The sequence below is a fragment of the Salvia miltiorrhiza genome, chromosome 2, assembly GCF_028751815.1.
Source record: "Salvia miltiorrhiza cultivar Shanhuang (shh) chromosome 2, IMPLAD_Smil_shh, whole genome shotgun sequence".
NCBI classification, from domain to species: domain Eukaryota; kingdom Viridiplantae; phylum Streptophyta; class Magnoliopsida; order Lamiales; family Lamiaceae; genus Salvia; species Salvia miltiorrhiza.
This window is the reverse complement of record NC_080388.1, coordinates 44,551,623-44,577,416: the sequence shown is the minus strand read 5'-3', so window position 1 is coordinate 44,577,416 and position 25,794 is coordinate 44,551,623. Positions and strand designations below refer to the sequence as shown.

General features: G+C 40.3%; 2 protein-coding genes and 1 non-coding gene across 3 annotated transcripts; all 3 read left to right on the top strand.

Annotated features, from left to right (window-relative positions):
• Positions 1-7,906: 7,906 nt before the first annotated feature.
• LOC131013804 (small nucleolar RNA R71) lies at positions 7,907-8,013 on the top strand. Its single transcript, XR_009097883.1, has one exon. It is a non-coding gene; the product is annotated as a small nucleolar RNA R71 (small nucleolar RNA).
• Positions 8,014-10,037: 2,024 nt separating this feature from the next.
• LOC131009575 (uncharacterized) lies at positions 10,038-13,172 on the top strand. The gene is made up of 5 exons (XM_057936991.1): positions 10,038-10,210; positions 10,364-10,628; positions 10,686-11,778; positions 12,106-12,217; positions 12,374-13,172. The coding sequence occupies exons 1-5, from the start codon at positions 10,038-10,040 to the stop codon at positions 13,170-13,172; spliced, it is 2,442 nt and encodes an 813-aa protein (XP_057792974.1).
• Positions 13,173-20,465: 7,293 nt separating this feature from the next.
• On the top strand, positions 20,466-22,026 carry LOC131011192 (putative serine/threonine-protein kinase). Its single transcript, XM_057938988.1, has one exon. It carries the CDS (start codon positions 20,759-20,761, stop codon positions 21,866-21,868), a length of 1,110 nt encoding a protein of 369 aa, XP_057794971.1. The 5' UTR covers positions 20,466-20,758; the 3' UTR covers positions 21,869-22,026.
• Positions 22,027-25,794: the final 3,768 nt, after the last annotated feature.

Here is a 25,794-nt window from a genome sequence, read left to right as displayed (position 1 = left end):
AAATTTCAGTCCATAATTTAAAATTAGCCCAAGAATAGAATGAATTATTCTGAGCTTAAATTAAATAAAACTCGACCCAGCTGAAATATAAATGGGATTAGAATAATAGCCCATCGTAAAATAAGCATCAGCCCAATCTTTAAAATAATTCAAGCCCAATAGAAATAATGGGAATGGCCATTTAAATAAATGACTGGCCCAATTCGAATTTAAAAGTGAAGCCCAAACTTTTTCTTAAATAATTCGGCCCAGTTCGAAATTATTATATGGAAGCCCAAAACCATTAAAACAATTCACAGCCCAAAATTTTAAAAAGGGAAAAAGCCCAAATTCTTTAAATAATTAAAGCCCATCAGCAAATTAAATAAAAAGGCCCAAGCTTAAAATAACTCGGCCCAAATAAAAAAAAATATAGAGGCCCAATTCTAATTTAAAAGTGAAGCCCAATAATCAAAGCCCATCCCCTCTCTCTCTTTACTCAAACTCTCGGTCCTCTCTATTTCCCTCAAAGAAATTCTCACCTTTCTCTCTCTATTCTCAAAACTCAAGAACCGATCTTCACAAAGCCGATCGGCCTCTTCTTCTCCGGCTAAAACTGGCCGGCTTCCTCTTCCTCGGCTGTTCAGCGGCCGTCAACTCCGGTCGACCTCGGTTATCGAAGCATCTATCCCCTGTCGCTTCCTTCTCTATTCTCCGTAGAGCTTCAAATCGCGTCCTGATTCTCAAGGAATCATCGTTGCTGCTGCTGTTATTCTTTCGCCCGGAATCCGGCGATTCAGTCGGCGCCGGTCGTCGTTTGGGAGCGGCGCCGTCCAACTCCCGTCTTCATATCCCTCTCCGACGTCGAGCCCTAGATCTCAGAAAAGGGGAAATCGCCCAGTTCGAGCGTTTGCTGCTCCGGCCACGACGCCGGCCGTTCTCTCTCGGCCATGGTTCCAGTCGGCCTCAGTGATTCTCCAGCTCCGACGCCCTGAATTTCTGGCTAGTCGCCGCTGCTGTCACGCCCTTGTCTCGAATCCGGCGAGTCAGCCGGCGATGGTCGTACACGCCTCTCCTCTCGTCTCAACCATGAAAGGGAAGCAAAGCCCTAACTCTTTCCCTGAAGTTCAAACTGATTTTCTCCCTTAATAATCGATCGATTCCTGCTGCTCAAAACCGGTCTGCGTCGTTGCTGCTACGTTCCTCCCGGCGGCAGGTGAAGGCCCGCTGATCCGCTGCTGTTGTCGGAGTTTAATGGAGCAGTAAATGTTTGCCGTCGCCATCTTCTTTTCCCGTTCGGCAGTAGGTGGTTCGCTGTCCCTTGGGCAGCCGGCCCTTCCCTCCTTTAAAGCTAAGTAACTCCCTCTCAATCCATTTAATCGATTCTTAATCGGACAAGCAAGGTGAAATCTTCTTGTTTTGCTTACATCTCAAATTATGCTCGTTTACTCAATTCATATGAACTGTCACTTGCTCATGATCGCATAGTTGGTGTGTTAACTAAGTTCAAGATGCTTATAAGATTGTCTATCCTTGTGAAACTACTCATGATCATGCTTGGTATAAATGCTTACTGGAATGGATATTTGAGTTTGTGAATTACCTTGAATGTTTTCGAGCTGATGGGTGGCTGTTGAAGTTCGAATAGCTTGTGAAATGACTGAAATGAATTGGTCTTCTGTTAATGCAGGTGAACTTGATGAAAAAAAATGAATATTGAGGCCAAGCCTTACCTTGAGATCTTAGCAGAATGAATTGGGACTGCTCTTCGATATTTTTCGGTGAAGTGAAGTGAGATTGAGAGCTGTTTGTTGGCTGGGTTTGATACTAATAGTTCATTGGCGCATACATGAGTGTGGTGGGGGAAAGAAAAAAAATAATGATAGTGGTGTATAGAAGTTGGGGAACAAAATTTAATGGAAAGAAAAAGAGAAGAAAAAGAAAGGAAAAAAAATGTAGAGGAGAATTATTGATGTATTTTCTCTGACTCGGTGATTCTGTAACTGTAAAGTGAATCGCGTGCTCATATTTGCTTGTACTGTTTATTTAAATAAATCTCGATTTCGACATGTGATATCTCGCTAAAATCGATAAGTTATAAAATGAATCTAAATTAAATCCGTAGATTTAATTCGTTCGTTGTTTTAATATAAAAATTAAATCCGCAGATTTAATTAACTCACGAGTCGGAAATAATCCACGACTTGAGTAAAAATAAAATTTAATTCCATCTCGCTTAAATAAATAACGTGACTTTGCTAAGTCAGTTATAACTCTGAAATAATATCATTGACTGCTTTAACAATATAAATTCAGGATCATCAGCTGAATTCATATCAGGATAATAACTGGTTTCATCTACTGATGAACAATAATAAACACGCATTACTGGATTTAAAAATATATAAAAGAGCGGGTCACTACAGCTAGGTCTCAAGGTTAAAATCATACTCCCTCCGTCCCGCTATTTAAGTCTCGTTACTTTTCGGCACAGAGATTAAGAAGAAGCAAATTAGGTGAATAAGGAGTGTGGTCCACTGTTTAAGTTTTGTGATTAGGGAATAACTAATTATTTCTATTTTATTTTATCAATATAAAAAAGTCTTAATTTTTTTCTTATTAATTTAATTTTTAATAACCTATAATTAAATTAATTATTCCTTAAAATTCGAAATATACCCAAATCTGCAATTTCCAAAAAAACTAAAAAAAAATCTGCATTTACGAAAAATACTTCAATCAATGTGCATTTCAAAAATACAAAATCTACAATTCAAAATCAATGTGTTCTTCAATCTGCAATTTCAATCAATGTGTTCTTCAAAAGTAATTTTGAATCCAAAATCTACAATTCTGGATTCAAAAATACAGAATTCAAAATTTGCAATTCAAAATCTCCAACTTCAAGCTTTAATAAACATTTCCAGAAATCTGCAACTTCAAGCTTCAAAGGGGCGGTGGCGGAGAAAGAGAGCAGGGAGAAAGAGATCTCGATGGTGGCGGCGATGCGACGACAACGGTGGTGGCGGGACTCACCAAAGGGGCGAAAATTCAAAGTGAAGCAGGGAACCCTAGAAATTGGGGTAAGAGAAAAGCAAGGTAGGAGGGAAAAGAAGAGGCGGCGTAGGTGGAGGCGGCAGGGGGTGGCGCGATGGTGGAGGTGGGAGGGCGGTGGAGGTGGCAAGATGGTGGAGGTGGGAGGGCGGCGGATTGGTGAAGAAAAGAGAGAGGAAAGAGAAAGAGAGAGAGAGAGAGCCGAGAGTCTCTTTGCAGATGGAAGGCACGAGAAGGGCAGAGCCCTGGTCGCCGGAAAACGAGCGGCGAGGCGCTGCGGTCACCGATGAGAGAAGTGACAGGCGGCGAGGCGTTGCGGTGAGGGCGGAGAAAGGCTTCCTCCGACGACGAGCAGGGGAAAGGCAAGTGGAGGAGAAGACGGCTAGGGCGGTGAAGGTGGAGGAGAAGGCTTCCTCCGGCGACGAGCAGACGACGGCGGTGGAACTCAGGCGCAGAGAGAGAGAGACGAGAGAAAGAGAGAGAAAGAGAGATAGAGAATAGAGGGGAAATGAATTAATTAAGGGTTTATTAGTTGAACAATTAGTGATCTCATTTAATGTTAAGCATCCCCTTATTATTTCCTTTTTAGGAAACGGGACATTATCGGTGGGACAACCCAAAAAGGAAAATGAGACTTGAATAGTGGGACGGAGGGAGTATCATACATTCCTGAATCCGCTAAACAGTTATCTCCGCTAGGTCTCAAACCGAATAGCTAAACATGCAAACTATTGATCAGATAATTCACAAGAAATTAAGCACCAGGAATTATGAATCATAAACTGGAAGGCACAAATGTATTAACAAATAAATCACATAAATTCAATCAACTATTTACAAACCCTAGAATCAGCTAAACGAAACTAGCCAGACGTCGCAAAAGAAAACATAAACATAATAAATAAGAAAGCAATTGTAAAAACTAAATTATATAAAACCGAAAGTAGAACGATTGTAGCAGCTTGAATCTTCAATCTTGTGGAAATCCAATCCAAGCAGTAAATACTGGAAAGAAATAAATTCTAAACCTATGAATTTTAAAAATAAAAGTTGGGAACTAAAAAGGAAAACTAGATAGGTCAAAATAAGACCTATATATAGGCACAGGGGATAAATACAGTGTAGGACTCGAAAATACTGATAAAATCCAAAAATTCTGCAAAATCCCGAAAATTCGGAAATTCCCGTCGGGCACTATTCACTGCTGCGCGCGACTTTCTTGTTTCGGCCATATCTTCCTCGTCCGAACTCGGATTTGCGAACCGTTTGCGCCTACGAACTCGTATCGAGACGAACTACAACTTTCATTAAGATCAACAGTCCAAATTCGAACTTCATATTTCTGTAAAATTCATCGAAGTACGAGCAAGTAACATATTTCACAATATAAAACAATTTAAGCACAAAACAAACATCAAACACTCAATTTCCTATAAAATTAACATCATAAGAACATTAAAAACCATGGAAACATGAGTGTTATCAACTCCCCCAAACTTAAGCCATTGTTCGTCCTCGAATAATGAGAAGAACACAATCAAAAACACGAATGGGTAAGAAATCTAGCTCATCGATGCCTCCGAAAAATAAAGAACGATAGAATTCTCAAATCCTCAATAATTAAGCACAAAATTCACCAATAAACACAACCTATAACAAAATCAACCTTGACATTCCAAACAATTGAATCTCACAAGGTATGTGTATCATTCAACTCTCAATTTGATGGAATATATAGGACGTGTATGCTCTCATCGAATTCAATGCAATGCAGATCTCTTACCATAGGCTTGCCAATCGTCTACAATCTCCATCACTAAAAGTGTGCCAGGACTAAGATCAAAAAAGTCTTTTTCTTTGGGTTATAATGTAGGGACAAAGGTAGGGAAATATATAGGCTAAGTGACTCAAAATAATTAAGAACACCAACCTTATAACTTCACAAATCAAGTATGGAATAAATTCCATCTTCCACCCAACTATATCACCATAATCAACACAACTCAAGGGATTTAATCATTACAAAACAGAACTAAACACTATTTTATGCTCTCCATTTATTTCCAACACACAAAGTCGATTTTCTAACAAATTTCTCAATAAACACTCGACTTTATACTTTTTTTTTCTTTTTCTCTTTTTCTCCATCTTTTTTTTTTCAACGATTTTTTTTTCATTTTCTTTTTTTTTCTTTTCTTTTCTTTCCACAACTTTTCTAGAGCTTATAAGAGTAAATAGTAGCACAATATCATCCCTTCTTTTTCACAACCCACTTTGAACAATCACCACATAACGATCCCCATATACTTCATCACCCCCTATCATCCAGCTAAAGAATAAAAGCTAAATAGGCTCAAAGTAGATAACAAAGGATAATTTTTTCGTTAAGGATAGTGTTTGGGATAATAATGTGGCTAACAAAAGATGGCCTAAAATCATCTCATAATCCTGGGCACAACAGCAACCTCGACACAGAAACCATGGCAAGTTCTAGAAGATCACCACATGCATGACAAAACTCACAACAAAGAATAAACTGTGTATAATAAACAGCTATGGCTCAAAATCTCACAGGTTTATTCAACGTCCAAAAGTCAAGGTCAAAATCACTCTAGAATTATGCAAATTAGTTCAAATTATGCTCAAATCATCAAAGAAAATCAAATTCAATTTTTTTTCACAAAAATCATCATTGGCATCTCACCAGAAATCTAATGGAGCAATAAACATCTCAAAAACAAAGAACACACACCACCAACCAAACAAGAAAAAACAATAAACGCAACAAAAAGATAAAAGTGATACACATATCTAATCTCACCCCCCTCCCCCAAACTTATTATAGAACATAAGTTCGAAAATAAGTTTGGAGGGATGATGATATGTGTGTCACTACTCACATAAACACATGCTCCAAGGTGGTGATGGTATGAACAAGGCGCGAGTTCCCGCATCTTCCAAGCTCAACACTGCACTAAACTCCCAAACAAAACAACAAAACAAAAAGAAACAAAACGAAACTAAAAGAAAGAAAAACAAAATAAAAACGGTTGGGTTACCTCCCAACAAGTGCTTAATTTAATGTCTAGAGCTCGACGATACCTCAAAAATTCATGGAGGTCGGAAACAGCACTCTAACCATTGGAAAGCTTTTCTACTCTTGGGTGCTCCCTCCACCAAAACACTTCTCTTGGCTCGAACATCCTCCACACGCATTGCCCCCTTCTCATTCTTGTTCCGAAAAATCCGGAATTTCACTTTCTTCTTCTTGGGAGTATGGGTTTTCAAAGACCCCCCATCATGCTCCAAAAACAAACACATCTCAAAAGTCAGAACTTCTTTTGGTTGTGGAGTCTTTTTCTTGGCTTCATACTTGGGCAGCTCATTTTTCTCAACCTCTTCATCCTCCGAATTTGCTAGAAAACTGTTTGGTGGAGGTTTCTTGAAAATCACAGTTTCCCCATAGGCTCCCAATGTCATCGTCCCCCTTTGCATATCTAGTTTTGCTCCACATGTGGCAAGGAAAGGTCTCCCTAACAGCAAAGGCATCTTTGGATCCTCCGGAATATCCAACACTACAAAGTCGACTGGGAAGAAAAAATCACTCACCTTCACAAGCACATCTTCCGCAACTCCTAGAGGTTTAGAGCAAGACTTATTAATAAGCTGAATTGTCTTGTTAGTTGGCTTCAAATCCCCTAGCTGCAACTTCCTATACACTTTGAGAGGCATGGCATTTATGCTTGCTCCGGTGTCACACATCACTTTCTCAAACAATGACTTTCCAATCTTCACATGAATATTGAAGCTGCCCGGATCTTCTCTCTTTGGAGCCAACTGATACTCCTTCACTGCGAGCACCTCCTCAAATTCATTGAACGCACTCTTCTTTTCCATCACAGCCTTCACAATTTGCACCTTATTTGGCTTGTTTCTCAAGATCTCCACGGAAGGAATATTCACAGTCAACTTCTTAAATGTCTCCAAAAATTTGGAGCTTTGCTCATCTAATCTTGGCCTCGGGAATGGAAGAGGGGGAGAAACAGAAATACCTTCATCCTCACATGAACTATCAACCACCCGTATGGAATGACATTGCTGATTTTGCTGAGGCTGTTGATGTTGGCTCTTCGGATTGAACTGAGTGTTGCTAGGAAATTGGCCTGGCTTGTGCTGCGCAGCTGCTTGGTTGGCCATCTGACCAACTTGAGTCTCCAATATCTGCACTTGCTTGGACAATGCTGAAAAATTATTTCCAATTTGACCCACTTGAGACTCCAAATTGGTCATCCTTGTATTAACAGTTGTCTTCATACTAGACACCTCTGTTAAAACCTGCTGCATCATATCCTCAAGCGATCCCTTCTTCGGCTCATTTATAACTCCTCCACTAGACACAGAAAACCCAGGTGGAGGCTGCACAACATTGTTGGGATTTGAATAGGAAAAATTTGGATGATTCCTATTATTGGGATGATACGGTGGATTTCCGCCCTGATGTCCCTGATAGTTTGGTCTATTGAATTGGTACTGCTGTTGGACATAATTAGCATCTTCAAACTGTGACACATCAGATAAACTCGGCTGCTGAGGAATTTTAGCTAGCAATGCTTTTCTCTCCAACTCATACTGCTTTTGAAGAGCTTCATATTTCTCCTTAAAATCATCTCTCTCCTCATTCACAGCTGCAATTCTTCTCGTAGAATTTCTGTCATTCGGCCATTGATAACTATTGGAGGCCATCTCTTCTATCACACGATAAGCCTCTCTTGTATTTCTATGGAGAAGACATCCACCTGCAGTAGCATCCACCATACTTTTTGTTAGACCAGTCAAACCATTATAAAAGTGAATGATTTGCTGATCCTCCGTGAAACCATGTTGTGGACAGTTCCTGAGCAGCTCACGAAATCTTTCCCAGGCATCATGAATGGTCTCATCTCCTAGCTGGGAAAAGTGAGAAATCTCCGCAATGATTTTCTGAGCTTTAGAAGCAGGAAAGTATTTTGCCAGGAAAGCTCTACACAACTCCTCCCATCCAGTAATAGCACCTCTGTCCAAACTCTTGAACCACTCCTTCGCTCTGTCCCTGAGAGAGAATCCAAACATCTTCATTCTGATGGTATCTGGTGGCACTCCATTCTGCTTAATAGTGTCGCAGATATCTAGAAACTGAGTGATGTGAGCATGCGGGTTTTCAGAAGCTGTTCCACTAAACTGTTCAGCTTGCACCATGTTTATCAATCCCGGCTTCAGCTCGAACGTGGTAGCTTGCACAGTTGGTCCCCATCTGCCTCCTTGAAATTGATCAACCCGAGGCTGATACATGTGATTCAGTGGTGGTTCTGGTGGAGGAGCCCGGTTGCGCCTGCTCTCCTCTCTCTCTTCATCTAGCTGCCTCTGAAGGTTTGTCACTGCTCGCACTAGAGTTTCAAGATCCGTGTTATTCTGTTGCTCTGCTATTGCTTGCTTCTTCTTTTCGCGGTTGTCTCTTTTGTGCTGCTTTTCGAATTCCAAGTTCAAAGGTAGAAGATGTTCTTTTTCTTTGGATCTCGTGATCATACACTCTTGAGACAACAAACAAAAATCAGAAACAAAAATTTAAAAACTAAAAATAAAATTAAACTTACAACGCCTGAAATAATGCTTAAGTCTAATCAGAAATATTAAAGTAAATTCTAAATAGTCCCCGGCAACGGCGCCAAAAAAGTTGATCACTATTATTATAGCAACAAAAACTGCAACTAAACAGTATAATTGTAGCACATAAACAGCAAGCAGAGTATCGTATCCACATGGACTATTATGACGAATCACCTTAAGTAATCCTAACTAAACCCTAGTATTATTCAGGCAATCACAAATAAGAATGGAGTAGATAACTTAAATCAAAACAAACCAAATAAAATAGGATAGAAAACTCAATTAATAAAAGACAACTGATCCTAGGGCAGTAAATTCATTAACTAAATCTATGCAATTAATCTATTAATCCTATGTACCAATTTAATCCAGTTATGATGAGAGATCACTTAATTAATCAATCACTCTCGCTAGAGCAGCAACGATCGTAGATTAGTAAATTATCTATCTCCGTTAGGTCTCAAGAAAATCTACTAACTCCCAATAGCTCCTAAGAATAGCTCTCTATGATCCACCTATCTCCGCTAGGTCTCAAGGTTAAAATCATATCATACATTCCTGAATCCGCTAAACAGTTATCTCCGCTAGGTCTCAAACCGAATAGCTAAACATGCAAACTATTGATCAGATAATTCACAAGAAATTAAGCACCAGGAATTATGAATCATAAACTGGAAGACACAAAGGTATTAACAAATAAATCACATAAATTCAATCAACTATTTACAAACCCTAGAATCAGCTAAACGAAACTAGCCAGACATCGCAAAAGAAAACATAAACATAATAAATAAGAAAGCAATTGTAAAAACTAAATTATATAAAACCGAAAGTAGAACGATTGTAGCAGCTTGAATCTTCAATCTTGTGGAAATTCAATCCAAGCAGTAAATACTGGAAAGAAATAAATTCTAAAGCTATGAATTTTAAAAATAAAAGTTGGGAACTAAAAAGGAAACCTAGATAGGTCAAAAGAAGACCTATATATAGGCACAGGGGATAAATACAGTGTAGGACTCGAAAATACTGATAAAATCCGAAAATTCCGCAAAATCCCGAAAATTCGGAAATTCCCGTCGGGCACTATTCATTGCTGCGCGCGACTTTCTTGTTTCGGCCATATCTTCCTCGTCCAAACTCGGATTTGCGAACCGTTTACGCCTACGAACTCGTATCGAGACGAAATACAACTTTAATTAAGATCAACAGTCCAAATTCGAACTTCATATTTCTGTAAAATTCATCAAAGTACAAGCAAGTAACATATTTCACAATATAAAGCAATTTAAGCACAAAACAAACATCAAACACTCAATTTCCTATAAAATTAACATCATAAGAACATTAAAAACCATGGAAACATGAGTGTTATCACCCACCTGGAAAATCAGATAGCCGCCACAACTAACACCCTCACTAAATTCATGTCTACTGTTGAATCCCGCTTTGCAGAACTTACCCCACCCCCGCCGCCGCCACCTCCCGTACCACCAGCTCCTACACCAATTCCACCATCTATTCTCGCCGCCCACTGGTCTTCCTCCCCACCGGACCATAGATCACCGAATTCACCTTAAGAAAACACGGACCCAGTCAATGTTCGTCCGTATCGGTACCCCCAATTTCAGAAATAAGAAATGGAGAAGTTAGTTTCTGAGATGTTAGCTTAAGGCATCATTCGTCCCAGCCAATCCCCGTTTTCATCTCCGGTGTTGCTGGTTCGGAAGAAAGACGGGACGTTCCGCTTCTGCGTGGATTACAGAGCACTCAATGCTGTCACGGTAAGGGATAATTTCCCTATCCCCACCATTGATGAGCTCCTCGATGACCTCGGCAAGGTGAGAGTGTTTACTAAACTCGATCTACATGCTGGATACCATCAAATCCGTGTCCATCATAAGGACATCGCAAAGACGGCATTTCAAACATCTGACGGCCATTTTGAGTTCTTGGTGATGCCCTTCGGGCTTTGCAATACCCCGTCTACATTTCAAGCCACCATGAATTAGTTGTTCGTGCCGTTTCTTCACAATTTTGTGGTGGTTTTCTTCGACGATATCCTCGTCTACAGTCCCACCGTGGAGGCACACTTCGACCATCTCCACCGTGTCTTTACTTGTATGAGCCACCAGGAGTTCGTGCTCAAAGCGTCAAAATGCGTTTTCGGGCAGCCGTCAGTGGAATATTTGGGCCACATCGTGTCGGAAGGTAGCGTCCTTGCTGACCCAGAGAAGATCGATGCCATGAAGCCATGGCCTACTCCGCGCACGGTGAAGCAACTCCGTGGGTTCTTGGGACTTACGGGCTACTACCGGAGGTTTGTCCGGCACTATGCAGGTATCGCCGCACCACTTACTGACTTGCTAAAAATTGATTCATTTTGCTGGAATTCTAAAGCAGAGGTTACTTTTGAAAAACTTAAATTGGCCTTGACAACCACTCCGGTATTGCGGTTGCCGGACTTCAACATTGAGTTTGTGGTGGAGTCGGATGCCTCCGATGTGGGAATTGGCGCTGTCTTGATGCAGCAAGAGCAGCCTATCGCCTATTTTAGTCGCAAGCTTAGCGCGCGAATGCAAGCGGCGTCTACTTACACTAAAGAACTACATGCCATTGTGGAATCGGTACACAAATGGCGGCAATATTTGTTGGGAAGGTTTTTCATCATACGAACAGACCAAAAGAGTATTCGTGAACTCCTTCAACAGACAATTCAGACACCAGAGCAACAGAAATATGTCCGAAAGTTACTTGGCTTCCATTTCCGCATTGACTATCGTTCGGGGTCCTCGAACTTGGCCGTGGATGCTCTCTCGCGGCGCCATGACAAGCAGATTGAGGGAGCAGAGCTTGAGAGTGTTCTAGTGCAAGTTTATATTGCTGTAAGCATCCCAACGACAGAGCTCTTGAGTCAGCTCCGACAAGAGAACACTAGGTGCCCTGACCTCAAAGAACTCCACCAGAAATTTGCTGAGCATCAGTTGAGTTCGGATTATGATGTGGTTGATGGAATCCTCACCTTCCGGCAGCGCTATTACATCAGCGAATCCTCCTCCCTCAAGCCCCGATTATTGCATGAAGCTCACGCCACCCCTATGGCAGGTCATGGCGGAGTTAAGCGTACTCTCATTCGCCTCGCGACCACATTTTATTGGTCGAATATGCATAAGTCAGTTAAGGAGTTTGTGGCTACTTGTTTAGTGTGCCAACAGATCAAATATTCAACGTAGCCGCCCGCTGGTCTTCTACAGCCCTTACCAGTGCCGGGTCGTGTTTGGGACACCATCACAATGGACTTCATTACCGGATTGCCCTTGAGTTGCGGGTATACTGTAATTTTAGTTGTAATAGATCGGTTAACCAAAAGTGCTCATTTTGGGTGCCTTTCGTCGAATTTCACAGCAACGAATACAACATCCTTATTTGCAGACATGGTGGTGCGTTTGCATGGATTTCCGACTATCATTATCTCTGATCGCGATCCGGTCTTCATCAGCAACTTCTGGCAGCATCTCTTTAAGCTTAGTGGCACCACGCTCCGGTATAGTACTGCCTACCATCCCCAAACGGACGGTTAGACCGAGGTGGTCAATCGGACCCTTGAACAGTATCTGAGAGCTTTCACCCTCGCGCGACTGACGTCATGGGCATCTTACTTAGGATGGGTATAATACTCGCATAATACCTCCTATTGCAGCAGTATCCGCATGTCACCTTTTGAAGCTCTTTATGGTCGTAAACCGCAGATGATTCCTCCTTACTCCCCGGGCGCGACCTCCATTCAAGCTTTGGATGATCTTTTGCAGCAGAGGGATATCTTACTCAATCAGTTGAAGGAGATCCTCCGACAGTCTCAGTTCCGCATGAAGCAACAAGCAGACTGTCACCGACGTGATGTTGAGTTTCAGATAGGCGATATGGTATTGGTTCGGTTGCAACCTTATCGCCAAACTTCGGTTCGAGGCCGCCAACCCCCAAAGATTGCTCAACGCTACTATAGGCCCTTTCGTGTTACTGAGCGACTTGGTCGTGTTGCGTATCGCTTGGCCCTTCCACCGGAGAGCCGCATTCATCCCGTCTTCCACGTCTCTAAGTTGAAGCAGTTCAAGGAAAGTAGCTCTACCCCGCTGTGTACTCTGCCCGAGATAACACTCGACTCAGCACCAATGCCGATTCCACTCGCCATCTGCGGCGAAAGAGAAGTTATTACTTCCGCCGGACCACAGCAACAGGTGCTGGTTCAATGGGCTGGAGAACCACCAGAATGCTCAACTTGGGAATCAAATGAGAGGGTGCAACGTTCATTCCCAAACTTTAACCTTGAGGACAAGGTTATTTTTGAAGGTGGGGAGAATGATACAACTACTGGATCTGTACCGGGGGAGCCCAACATCTCAAACGAAGGAGCAGCCCAATCGGGAGAAGGCCCAATTACTGATCGACGGCCTGTTCGCAACAAGAAGGTCCTTGGGCGCTTTCAAGACTTTGTTATGTAGCAGACGAAGGAGCACCTGGCCTTGGGGACCACCTTTCTGTTAGGAGCATCTTTCCGTTGTGTTTTCTGCATGTTTGTGTAGTGCCATTTTGGGCAAGTAGTCATTAAATAGCTGAATGCAGATGTACGTTGGAATTAATGAATGAACAAGTCTGCTGCTTAATTCCTTCTCTCTCTCTCTTTTCTTGGAGTTTTGGCTCACTCGAAGTAATCTATATTGAATTATCTTATCACGTATAGCCCTACTATTTTCAACCAATTTATGCATTCTCCTTAATTCCCTGGAAATATATATCCAAAAGTTTTATGTCATTTTTCATGAGACGAAGAGAGTACAATATGTTTTTTGAAATGAAGCACATAAGCTCCCCTGTCCTTAGACACTAAAGCGAAAAGACGGTGTAGTTTTGATGAAGTAGGTTGGGAAGGGGTTGAATCGTGCTGAATATATTATTTTAGGTAATGTATTATTTGAATTATAATCGAATTTGAAATGTTATGTTTTGAGTTGTTATAGTTTCAATAGAAAGTTGAGCTTTATTTGTATGGTTCAAGAAACCAAGAGACAGGTAAGTCTCCAATTGTCGTTCACGAATTTGTTACTAAACCCAACCCACACGCCTATATATATATATATATATATATATATATATATATATATATATATGCATTCATCTATACTTATTTTTTGTTGAGGGAAGCATTCATCTATACTTGATTGCTGACCAACTCAAAATTGAACATTTTTTTTTTCATTTGTTGAGTGTATTAACATTTTCCTCAATATACACAAATACATTTCAGGAATAACAATACGTCATTATAAATTAGTAAATATATGTATATGTATATACATTTCAGGAATAACAATGTCGCTATAAATTACTCCCTCTCAGCTATTTTGAGATCTTGTTTTTGGGCACGAGAATTAAGAAAGCAATGTTTTGTGTATAGCTGAAAAAATAAAGAAAATGAATAAAGGGTAAAACTTTTGCCAAATAAGAAACTGTCTCAAGATAAGTGGGACGCTAAAAAAGAAAAGTGTCTCAAGATAAATGGGACGGAGGAAGTACTTATACATGTTTTTGGCGTTAATTTGAGTATAATTGTGACTAGTAGCCACTTAGATACTAAACTAATGGGCAATAGTGAAGGAGTTAATACATGAAACTATTCATTTTCATAAAAAAAATTATTCATTAAGATAAAAAATTTAAGAGATACTGGAGTAATTTTTATGTAAGAATACAATTTTACCCTTCTCTCCTACCATTAGAATTTTTTGCTCAATACAACATTTTTTTTCTTCCTTAGTTTACTGTGAATGTAAGCAAATCAAGCTTCACCTCTTCGTGGTGGCAGCATCCAAGAAAGGAGGCGCCATTGTCGGCGAGAAGAGACAGACGACGACGTGCATTGTACGAGAGATGACGGCGGCGAAGATCTTGGTATATATCTGTGATACCAATCAAGGCCGTTGCAGCGTCACCTAAGAGAGGCACCGACATCACCGACGAAAGATTACTACAACGGTAAGGTTTACTATGCGAATTTTTTGCTTTTTTATTGTTAGTATTTTTGAATTCATGATTAATTCGATGAATTTACATCTAGTTCAATGAACTCACAATTCAAATATAGTTTAGTCGTGAATATATGTTAAAATCCTACAATTCACAAACAAAACTATTTTTAGTTGTGAATTCTAACTTTAAAACTCGAATTCACAACCAAGACTATTCATATTTGTGAATTATAGCTTTCAAAATCGAATTCACAACCAACAATATTATTCCTAATTGTGAATTCTAAAAAAACTTCTCGCGACATTAACAAGTTCTACCTTGTTTCGACAGCCTATCTAATACTGTGATTCAAATATACATTTCTTCTAGAAATGCATATTTTTATCCTCGTCAAGTAAAAAGATGTTGTTTTCCATAAATGAGGAATAATAATATTATATCCCAATTACAAATAATATTTGCTAATTATTCTAAAAAAATATTTTATAAACACATTTAAGCTCTAACTGCTACTCCATTAAATTAAACTAGTTATGTTTAGCAGTGTCGTCATCATTTTTATTTTTTTAGCTTATGCAGTGTCGCCATCTTAAATAGGAAATACAACATCATAATAATCTCCTCAAAATTCTTCTAAACTCCTGCATTTATCTTAGAATACTTAACAACTAAACATATACTCATTATCTTGGTGATAAAATTTTCTACTTTTCCTTTTTTGGATGTCTACAAAAAAGTTTACTACTATTATTCTACTTTTAGACTAGTATTTATTAGTTATAATAATACCTCATTTATAATTATTTTTCATATATATTTTAACCACTTTCAATACTTTAATCCCTACGAAAAGAAATTAGGAATGTAAATATGTAATAAAGTATTGAAAAAATGTGTTGTGTTGAGCATAAGAAAATCGGGTCAACAAAGTAATGTTCCAGTTCCTGCCTAATCAGATTTGCAATGAAAATGTAGCTGATTGTACCTAACTAAAAAAAAAATGAAATTCGTAAATATATACTCTCTCCGTCCATGAAAGAACTTCCTAGGAAGCAGTGACACAAGTTTTAAGAAAAAATATTGTTGAGTGTATTAGAGCATCTGCAACGGTTACACATTAGCAGCTTACTCGTGTAAGTCTGCTATCGTGTAACCGATGCAGCAGAGAGTTACACGAGGGCTACACGTTCTATCGTGTAGCCCATTTCGATGATAGTGTAGGCGCGTGTGATGCACGCGCCGATTAAAAAGAAAATGGAAAATTCGATTAGACCGTTGCTGCCTCGATTTGCGTGAATTTTGACCGTTCAATTGTTTTTTTTTCCTTCTATTTATTCTTCTTCTTCCTCATTTTTTCCCTACACCTTCTTCATCCTCACTTCTTCCTTTCTTCCTCTCTTTACACCCTCCATGGATCCACACAACCCAAATTACTACTCCCCCGATCTATCCGACGAATATCATCCTGATTTATCGGGGTGTAACTTGGGGGATGCTCCTCAGTCCGACGAGGAGATGCCTTCGGCAGCCCATAGTGCCGCCAAACCGAAGAAAGGCAGCCGGAGGAAAGAAGTCGCCCACAAGATCCGGCATGACAGGCAGGCGCCGGTGGCGGAGGAGGAGGGGGTGGAGGATGACGGAGGAAAGACTGTCCGTCATACCTACACCCCTGAGGAGACGGACATCATCGTCCAAATTTGGATGGAGGAGACAAACGACGCCATCTGTGGGACAAATCAAAAGGGGTACGATTACTGGAAGAGGATCGTCGCCCGTGTCAACCCTATCATCGGCGCCAACCTCAAGCACCGCCAGATTCAAGGGCACTGGACCCGAGTGGCCCAAGATTGGGAACAAGGCGGCGAAGGCGGCGACGAGGGCGGCGAAAGCGAAGGGGAAGACGGCAAGCTCCGAGCAATCATCGGAGTACAAAGAGGCATTGGAGCGGTCCGCCCACAACTTGAAAAAAATCACCGCCGAGTATGCCAAAAAGAACGAGCTCAAGGAGAGGGAGCTCGATATGCAACTCCTCAGTCTGGATACGACGCATATGAGCGATGCACAAAGGATGGCCCACGAGCACATGGTCCAAGAAATGCTCAAGCGTCGTGGACTTATCTAGACTAGGATTTTAATTTATGTAATTTAAATTATGTTTTTAATTTTTTTAATGTAATTTTTAGGTTTTTTATTTTAATGAAATTTTAATTAGGGTTAATTGCATCAAAATACCTGACCTTTTTCCAAAATTTGGTTTTTTGACAATCTTTTTAATTGTAGCAAAATTTTTAACGAGCTTTCAATTTATTGCAATGTCCGTCCGGGGAAAATTTCCGGCCAAATTAAATATGAGTTGGCAGTCGGAATGCCAACGTGGCATCGGAAATGCCAAATCACACCCCCTCCCACGTCACCCCTACGTCGCTCTCTCTCTCTCTCTCTCTTCCCCGTTCTCCTCCCACGTCACCCTCCCCATCTTTCCCCTGCGCAGACCCATCCTCCTCCTCCACCCCGGCGCCGCCGCATCTTTTCCAGCCGGCGAACCCTTCCCCCTCCCCCATCGCCACTTCCTCCAGCCGGCGAACAAGCGAGAAAGATCTCGAGAAGGGCATCAAAGCAGAGCACTTATGAACACAAAAACATAAACACATTTCAAATTTATTTGAAACTCAGATCTGCAAATTGCTGCAAATTGATTCCCCAACAAATCCTCCATCCTCTACAAATCCTCGCTGCTACAAATCTTCGAAGAGAGAGAATGACGTGGGTTTCAACCACCGCCGAGCCTATCGCCGTTGCCGCTACAAATCTTCGAAGAGAGAGAAGGCGGATTGGCGGGCGCCGCTGCTGGATCTCTGGATCTCGGCGCGGTACCGCTTGCGAAGCTTCTCCATCTTGTGGCGGCACTGGACGGAGGTCTTGGGCGGGAGGGCGGGGCACCGCGACGCCACGTCGTCGGCGACCTCCTGCCAGTGGTTGCTGCGGAGGTTGCCGCGGCGAAGGGAGTACCACTTGTCCTTGTAGGCGTCGATGAGGGCGACAGTCTCCTAGGGGCTCCAGCATGGCGGGGGGGAGGCTAGCGTGGCGGTGGGGATGTCGTCGGGGGAGGATGGGGAGATGATCGTAGCCATGGTGGGGGATGAGATCCGGGGGAATTAAGGGGGAACTGGGAAGGGGGATGGAGAAGAGAGAGAGAGAAGGTGACGTGGGAGGAGGAGGGGGAAGAGAGAGAGAGAGAGGGCGATGTGGGGGGTGACGTGGGAGGGGGAGGGGGTGTGATTTGGCATTTCCGATGCCACGTTGGCATTCCGACTGCCAACTCATATTTAATTTGGCCGGAAATTTTCCCCGGACGGACATTGCAATAAATTGAAAGCTTATTAAAAATTTTGCTACAATTAAAAAGATTGTCAAAAAACCAAATTTTGGAAAAAGGTCAGGTATTTTGATGCAATTAACCCTTTTAATTATTAGTAAAATGTGTTATTTAAATTTGAGCAATTAAATTTAAGTAAAAAACATAAAAATCAAAACTAAAACTATCATGCAAGCTATCATGTAACCCCACTGCAGCATCTTTACACCATGTGGTCCCCCCTCATAAAGTAGGCTATCATGTAACCCCAATGCGGATGCTCTTAAGAGTGGATAAAAGGTAGTTGAGTGTATTGGGAGTGGTGAAAATGTGTTATAATTAATATTGGGAGTTGTGAAGAGTGAAAAGTAAGAGGATTATAAATGGTAGGGTATAGTCCAAAAATAGGTAGGAAATTCTTTTGTGGACGTCCCAAAAAAGAAAGATAAGAAATTCTTTCGTGGATGGAGGGAGTATAATTTATGTTGCAAGTGGAAAGGTGCAAAATCAAAGGGTTCGAATTTATTTATTTAAAGTTTATACATGTTACAATTGGATCTAGGGATATGACGTGTTCTGCTTAAAACTATCTTTGCATATTTTTTCCTTCGTTTGCCAAAATAATTAGTCCGCATAATATACATTTTTTTTTTGAGAGCCAATCTATACATATTTAAAAGTGTTAATAGGCAAAAGTGCCGTATTCCTTATTTATATTTTGAAAAATGCCCACCCTTATCATGCAAAGCTATCCATGCCCTAAATTACTAAATAACCCTTAAGTGTGTCAACATCAAATGTAATGATTTCGGCAGTCTTACACAATCTTACACATTTTTGAGTTTCAATGCATTTTTTTACAATAATGACCGAAATGATTACATTGAGTGCATGCAATGATTTTATAAGTCACTATATATATATATATATATATATATATATATATATATATAGTGTTCATATATTTAAATTGTAAATATATCGACCGGACACTAATTAACACTTAAACAATATATTAAATTAAATTCAGCAAAATAGTAAAAATTAATATAAATATATGATGTAAAGGGAATAAAATGTAAAAATACAACATATAACATGTTAATACACTCGAAAAGCATATGTCCGCCCGGGGAAGTTTCCGAGGAAATGTGCACGGCCGTGTATTACATAATATATAATTACACACGGCCGGACACATTTTCAAGGACACTTGTCCGGGCGGACACATGATTTTCAAGCATATTAACATGAGTTATGTAGCAAGATATATGTATAGAACTAAAATGTAAGTAATAATTACTAATTAATACTTTAAAACATGATAGAATGTGCTCTAATTCACATGTATTTCCTTTAAACGTAGCTTTAAATCATAGTATGCTATAATATGCTAATAATTCACATAAGCATATAGGATCAAACAAAACATTGAAAATAAACAATAACCAACTTAAATTACATTTCAAACGTAAAATGACATACCTTTAAACGTTCGGATGAGAGAATTCACAAATAATAGCTTCACCACTTGGAAAATATTAGAATTTCTAATGAGTTTGAGTGTTTTTTCACTTTGAGTGTTCGGATGAGAGAATTTCTATTGGATGAGAGAATTCACTCATATATAAACAAAGATTCCTTCATTTCACGTGAATTTCAATGAAATTAGAGTGTTTGACATGAATACTTTACTGACAAGGCTATTTCACATCATATTTGTCGTTTATCATCAATTTTAAAAAAAAAATTATGTCCCTTAATTGAAGGCTAATTAATCGATGGAATATAAATACTAAAAATTAACACAATCGATATTAGCACTCAAAACACACAATGGAACCAAAAAACATCTATCCGACCGGAACAAATCTGTGTCCGCCCGGTGAAACATTGTGTCCGGTCGGACACTTGTTTTTGCTGGTCGGGCACATGTTTTTTTTGTTCCAATGTGTGTTTTGAGTGCTAATATCGATTGTGTTAATTTTTAGTATTTTTTTTCCATTGATTAATTAGCGTACGATTTAGTTCTAAAACCTTCGATTTTAATTTAAAAATAAATAAATATTATTTTTTGTTTCAGTCTTTCACTTTTTCCAACACTTATTTGACCGATTTCAATCTTTAAATTGATGATTCTTACACCTTTAACAACTTTTGGCAGGAATGTGTAAGAACTTTTGCGGAAAACAATGCACATCCATCACAAAGAGAGGACATTTTCGGCAGTTCACATATTTAAAGCATGGAGTACTTTACATAATAAGAAAGGACATTTTTCAAATTTTGCATAAGAGAAAGGGCATTTTAAATTTCGTCCCTTCTCTCATGTAATGGCATTACTATCCCCATTCTATTTTCTTGTGTGTAGTGCGTACATGGTCCATAGACTGATAGAAGCAGGCTACTAATTCAATTATTATTTCGCAAAAGTTATTCTGATTTTGTTTATTTTTCTTACATTTGATTTTTTTTTTTTTTTTTTTAATAATCAAAGCAAAGAGGGCAAAGTTGGAGCCAAAGCGTTGACGAGAGGCAGCTTGGTCTACACTGCAGAATCCAAGTCTTCCTCTTTGAACAACTCTTTCTCTCTCCTCACCGTTAATGGCGGCTCCCCCATTTCCCCTCTCTTAGTCAAAATCAAAAGATCCATCTCCTGCACTTCCCCTCTCTCTCTCAATTTCACAATCGCTTTATTTCTTTCTCATGGATCGAACCCTTCAAGCAATTCTGGCGGCCATCGCCAGCTTCTTCGTGGTCAGCGTAATCCTCGCCTCAATCCTCATCATCTGCAAGAGCGAATCGAAGCAGAGCAGCCGGCGCTCATCGATCCCGCAGAGCCGGGCCCGCAATCTGGTAGCGCCGAAGCCGAACGCGGGGCCCGGGCCGGTGGCGATCTGCGACAGCGCGACCTTCGACCCGAGCCTCCCGCACGTGTCGATGCAGGAGCTGGTGGCGGCGACGCAGGGGTTCTCGAGCGAGCTGATAATCGGCGACGGCAGCTTCGGGCTGGTGTACAAGGCGCGGCTGAACTCGGGTGCCGTGGTGGCCGTGAAGAAGCTGTCCCCGGACGCGTTCCAGGGGCTCCGCGAGTTCCGAGCCGAGATGGAAACCCTAGGCAAGATCCAGCACCCCAACATAGTCCGGATGCTGGGGTTCTGCGCCACGGGTCAGGATCGGCTGCTCATCTACGAGTTCATCGAGAAGGGCAGCCTCGACCAATGGCTGTACGACACGTCCGACCGAGAGCAGGAGCCCCTCTCCTGGCTCACGCGCCTCAACATCGTCAGAGGCGTCGCCGACGGCCTCGCCTTTATGCACCACAAACTCGAGACGCCCATCATCCACCGCGACATCAAGGCCAGCAACATCCTACTGGACGCCGACTTCCAGGTCCACATCGCCGACTTCGGCCTCGCCCGCCGGATCGAGGCCTCCCACTCGCACGTCTCCACGCAGGTGGCCGGGACCATGGGCTACATGCCCCCCGAGTACCTCGATGGCGCCACCACGGCCACCATGGCCGGCGACGTCTACAGCTTCGGGGTGCTCATGCTCGAGGTCGTCACCGGGCGCCGCCCCAGCTTCCCCTTCCCCGGGGAGGACGGCCGGGAGGTCAGGCTCGTCGAGTGGGTCAAAAGGATGGCGGGGATGGGCCGCTATCTGGAAATGGTGGATGCCTGCATTGCTAAGGAGGATCTTCACCCAACCAAGGTGGAACAGATTTTCCAAATTGGGGTCAACTGTGCTGATGAGAAGAGCAGAAATAGGCCTACTATGAATCAACTACTTGATCACTTCAATCTCATTTTGTAAATACCTTCTTCTCCATTGGTGTTCATTTTTTTTGCAAATGCAGGATTCTTTGGCACCATATTTTTTTTTTGAATTTGCACTATTCAAACATCAAATATATATATTGTTGAGTTTTTTTGGTATGCAATTTAACCAACTCTTTGTTGATTAGCAGTTAATATTCACTGTCTTAAAATTCACACGTCTGATTTTGTCTTTTCCTTTCTCTTGTTTTGTTGTTTGGGAAGTTAATTAGTGTCTCTGCCAGCTGCTTTGATTCATCATCATCTAATAACAGCTTCTTCTTTTTGTTCCATCTCCAGCTAAGCTTCATAACAATGCCAATATTCTATGCTCAATTCACGACATTCATCATAATTTTTATATATCCATTAGATTCATACGCATTATTCTAGCCAAAAGTATATAATGATAATACCTTATAGTCAAGTAGATCAAAATATAAAAATGATAATTAGCTTTACTATTATACCCTTATACACTTGCACAATTTACACAAATTTTGTGTTTAATCAAAATTTGTGTAACAATGTATTTACACCGTTACACAAATTTACCATTTCGTGTAAATTAAAGTACAAGTGTTATTTACACTTGTTACATGACTTTTAGTTACACACTAAATTCTTATAAATCATGTAAGTGTGACAAGCCCCAACTTTGTGTTCTTTTTTGTGTCGTGTCTAGGTCTAGATATATAGAGTTTTCTGTGTATGTATATGGGAGGACACAGTGTAAAAGCAGAGCATGAAGGAGGTGGTTTTAGGCACAAAAGAACATCGTTGCAGCTTAGGTGATTGCCATTGACCAAGTTTCAGCCTAACTACCCGCTCAAAGTCAGGAGCAGGAAGACAAATGGTGACGTCAAAATGAAAGTGGGGAAACAAAGAAAGAAAGAGACGAGAAGTGACAAATGTCGTGACCAAGAGGGTGACGTGGCAGAAGCGGTTGAAATCAGGAGGAGGATAAGGCAGGATACCAATCTCCCCTAAAGATTCAGAATAAAATCAAATCTCTCCCGATAAACATGAGCTCGTTAGTAAGCCAATCTAGAGAATTGAGTCCTCGTACACGAAGGAATTCCAAGCGCATTGTACGTGAACAGTTTGATCCAAGAAAAACTTCAAGGTCCAACCGCGTATTAACCTTCGACCCTTGCCCAAATCTTCTCCTATAAATATTACTCCAGTTGATAGTTTTCTGCTGAACGTCGCCTTTTGTACTTTATTTTTAGTTTAAGTCGCACCTAAACTCAATTTTTATTTTTTATCGCTAAGTCCCGTTTTGGGCAAGACAGTATTTGATTGTTGCATGTTTCCCTTCGGAGGTGTTGGTACCGTCCGAATTATCTTTTAATGGTAAGTTTGTTCCCTTTATTTTTATGTCTTATTTAACTATTGATTTTGTTATTTACTTTATGTCCGACTAAGTTTATAAACCTGTGCAAGATGAAGCTGATATGAACTCATAATCGTGAGGTTGTTTTGTGCTTAATTAACTGCATGTGTGTTCCCGAAGTGTCAAACTTAATTCTGAAGCGTTTAATTTTACTTGATTAGTTAACAGACCATTAATTAATGGAGTAGAATTAGATCACCGATAAATCGAGACTATAGGGTTTGATGGATCACTTTGCGCCTTGAGAGTAATGCGGACACGAGAAGTTGAAGTAGACTACGGTCTACCTTTGTTAATATCATGTATATCTAAAACTTAAAGGTTTTTTATTTAACCGCATATATTGAGGTATCCTCGTTCATGGTTAGTCAAGATGGTTGTCTGGCATAGTGTGTCCCTTGCATTTTAACTCAAAGTAAGAATGGATTTTATTATATAATATAAGTGCACGTGACAAGTGAGAATAAGGGGTAGACATACATAGTAGTGAATATCTTGACTAATGAGCGATAGAGTAAATATATGTGGATTCGACGTCCTGCCCAAGTTGTCTTTTATTATTGATTTGCATTTGTTAGTGTTTTCAGTTTCTCTCACTTTTCAGTCAAGTTGAGTTTAGTCCCTAGTGCCCAAGATTTGGACTCCGGTGACCTGGACATACACGTCCACCCTTTTTTTCCCTTTTGAGTTTGTGACACGAGACGCAACTACACCAACATCCTGTTAGATCGACTACTAGTTTATCGTTGCACTACTCTTGTTTGGGGAAGGGCCGCTATCTGGAAATGGTGGATGCCTGCATTGCTAAGGAGGATCTTCACCCAACCAAGATGGAACAGATTTTTCAGATAGGGTCAAATGTGCTGATGAAATGTGCAAAAATAGGCCTACTATGAATCAAGTACTTGACCACTTGAATCTCATTTTGGGTGTTATTGGATCATGTAAATAGCTGCTTCTTGATGGTGTTCATTTTAAGATTTATTGCAAATGTAGGATACTTTGGCACCATATATAATGTTTTATTTTTATTGAATTTGCACTAAAACATGAAATGTATATTGTTAAGTTCTTTTGGCATGCGACTTAGCCAACTCTTTGTTGATTAGCAACTAATATTCAGTGTCTGAATTCGCATGTTGTCTGATTTTATATTTTCATTCCTCTTGGGATGTTAGTGTCCCTGTCATCTGCATTGATTCATTATCATCTAATAACAACTTCTTTTTTTTGTTCCATCTCCAGCTAAGCCTCATAACAATGCCAATATTCTATGCTCGGTTCTTGACACTCTTCATAATTTTTATATATCCATTTTAGTCATACACCTTATTTTAGCCAAAAGTATATAATGATAGTACATTATTCATGTAGATGAAAATATAAATAATAATTTTTTTTATGATTATGCCTTTTTACACTTGTCTTACACAATTTCCACAAATTTTATGTCTAACCAAAATTCGTGTAACAATATATACATTGTTACACAAATTTACTATGTCATGTAAATTAATGTATAAGTGTTATTTACACTATTATACGACTTTTAGTTACACACTAAATTCAGGTAAATCGTGTAAATGTGATGAGCCCTAGCTTTGTACTCTTTTTTGTGTTGTGTCTAGGTCTAGATAGTCTTTTTTGTGTATTTGTGTTTGGGAGGATATATTGTTGAAGCAGAGAGCACGAAGTAGGTGGTTTCTGGGCTTGGAATGTGCTGAACCCTGGTCAAGATGGCCGTACGTTTGCAGGGTGGATAAGCGCAAATGAAGATACAAGCATATGTCAACCGCTAAAGCAAGATGTTGCGTCCAGAACATAAAGTACCCGCACATGACACAAACTTCATTGATACATAGCAAGATTGAACTGAACTCTAGGAGAAAGTGTTGTAGCTTAAGTGATTGTCATTGGCCAAATGTCAAGCTAACTATTGCTTAGAGTTAGGAGTCCATCTAGGGCAAGAAGACAAATAGCGAAGTCAGGATAAAAGTGAGGAACAGAGAAAGAAGGAGAGGAGAAGTGACCAGCGTTGTGACCAAGAGGGTAATGTGGTAGAAGCGGCTAAAATCGGGATGAGGATACCTCCCCTAAAAATTTGAAAAATATAGAATCAAATATCTCCTAATAAGCATAAGCTGCGGACAAGCCAATCTAGAAAAGAAGTCCTAGTAAACAAAGGAAATCCCGACACATTGTACGTGGACAATTTGATCTGAGGACTCCAAGGTTCAATCGCGTATTAACCTTCGGCAATCGCCCAAATCTTCTCATATAAATATCAAATGATAGTTTTTGGCTTATTGTACTTTTTATTAGCTTACGTCGCACCTAACTTAATTTACTTTCAGTTTTTATATCGCTAAGTCCCGTTTTGGGCAAGACAGAATTTGATTGTTGCATTTTTCCTTTTGGAGATGTTGGTACCGTCCGAATTATCTTTTAATAGTAAGTTCGTTTTCTTTATTTTCATGTATTATTTAACTATTGATTTCGTTATTACTTTATGTCCGACTAAGTTTATA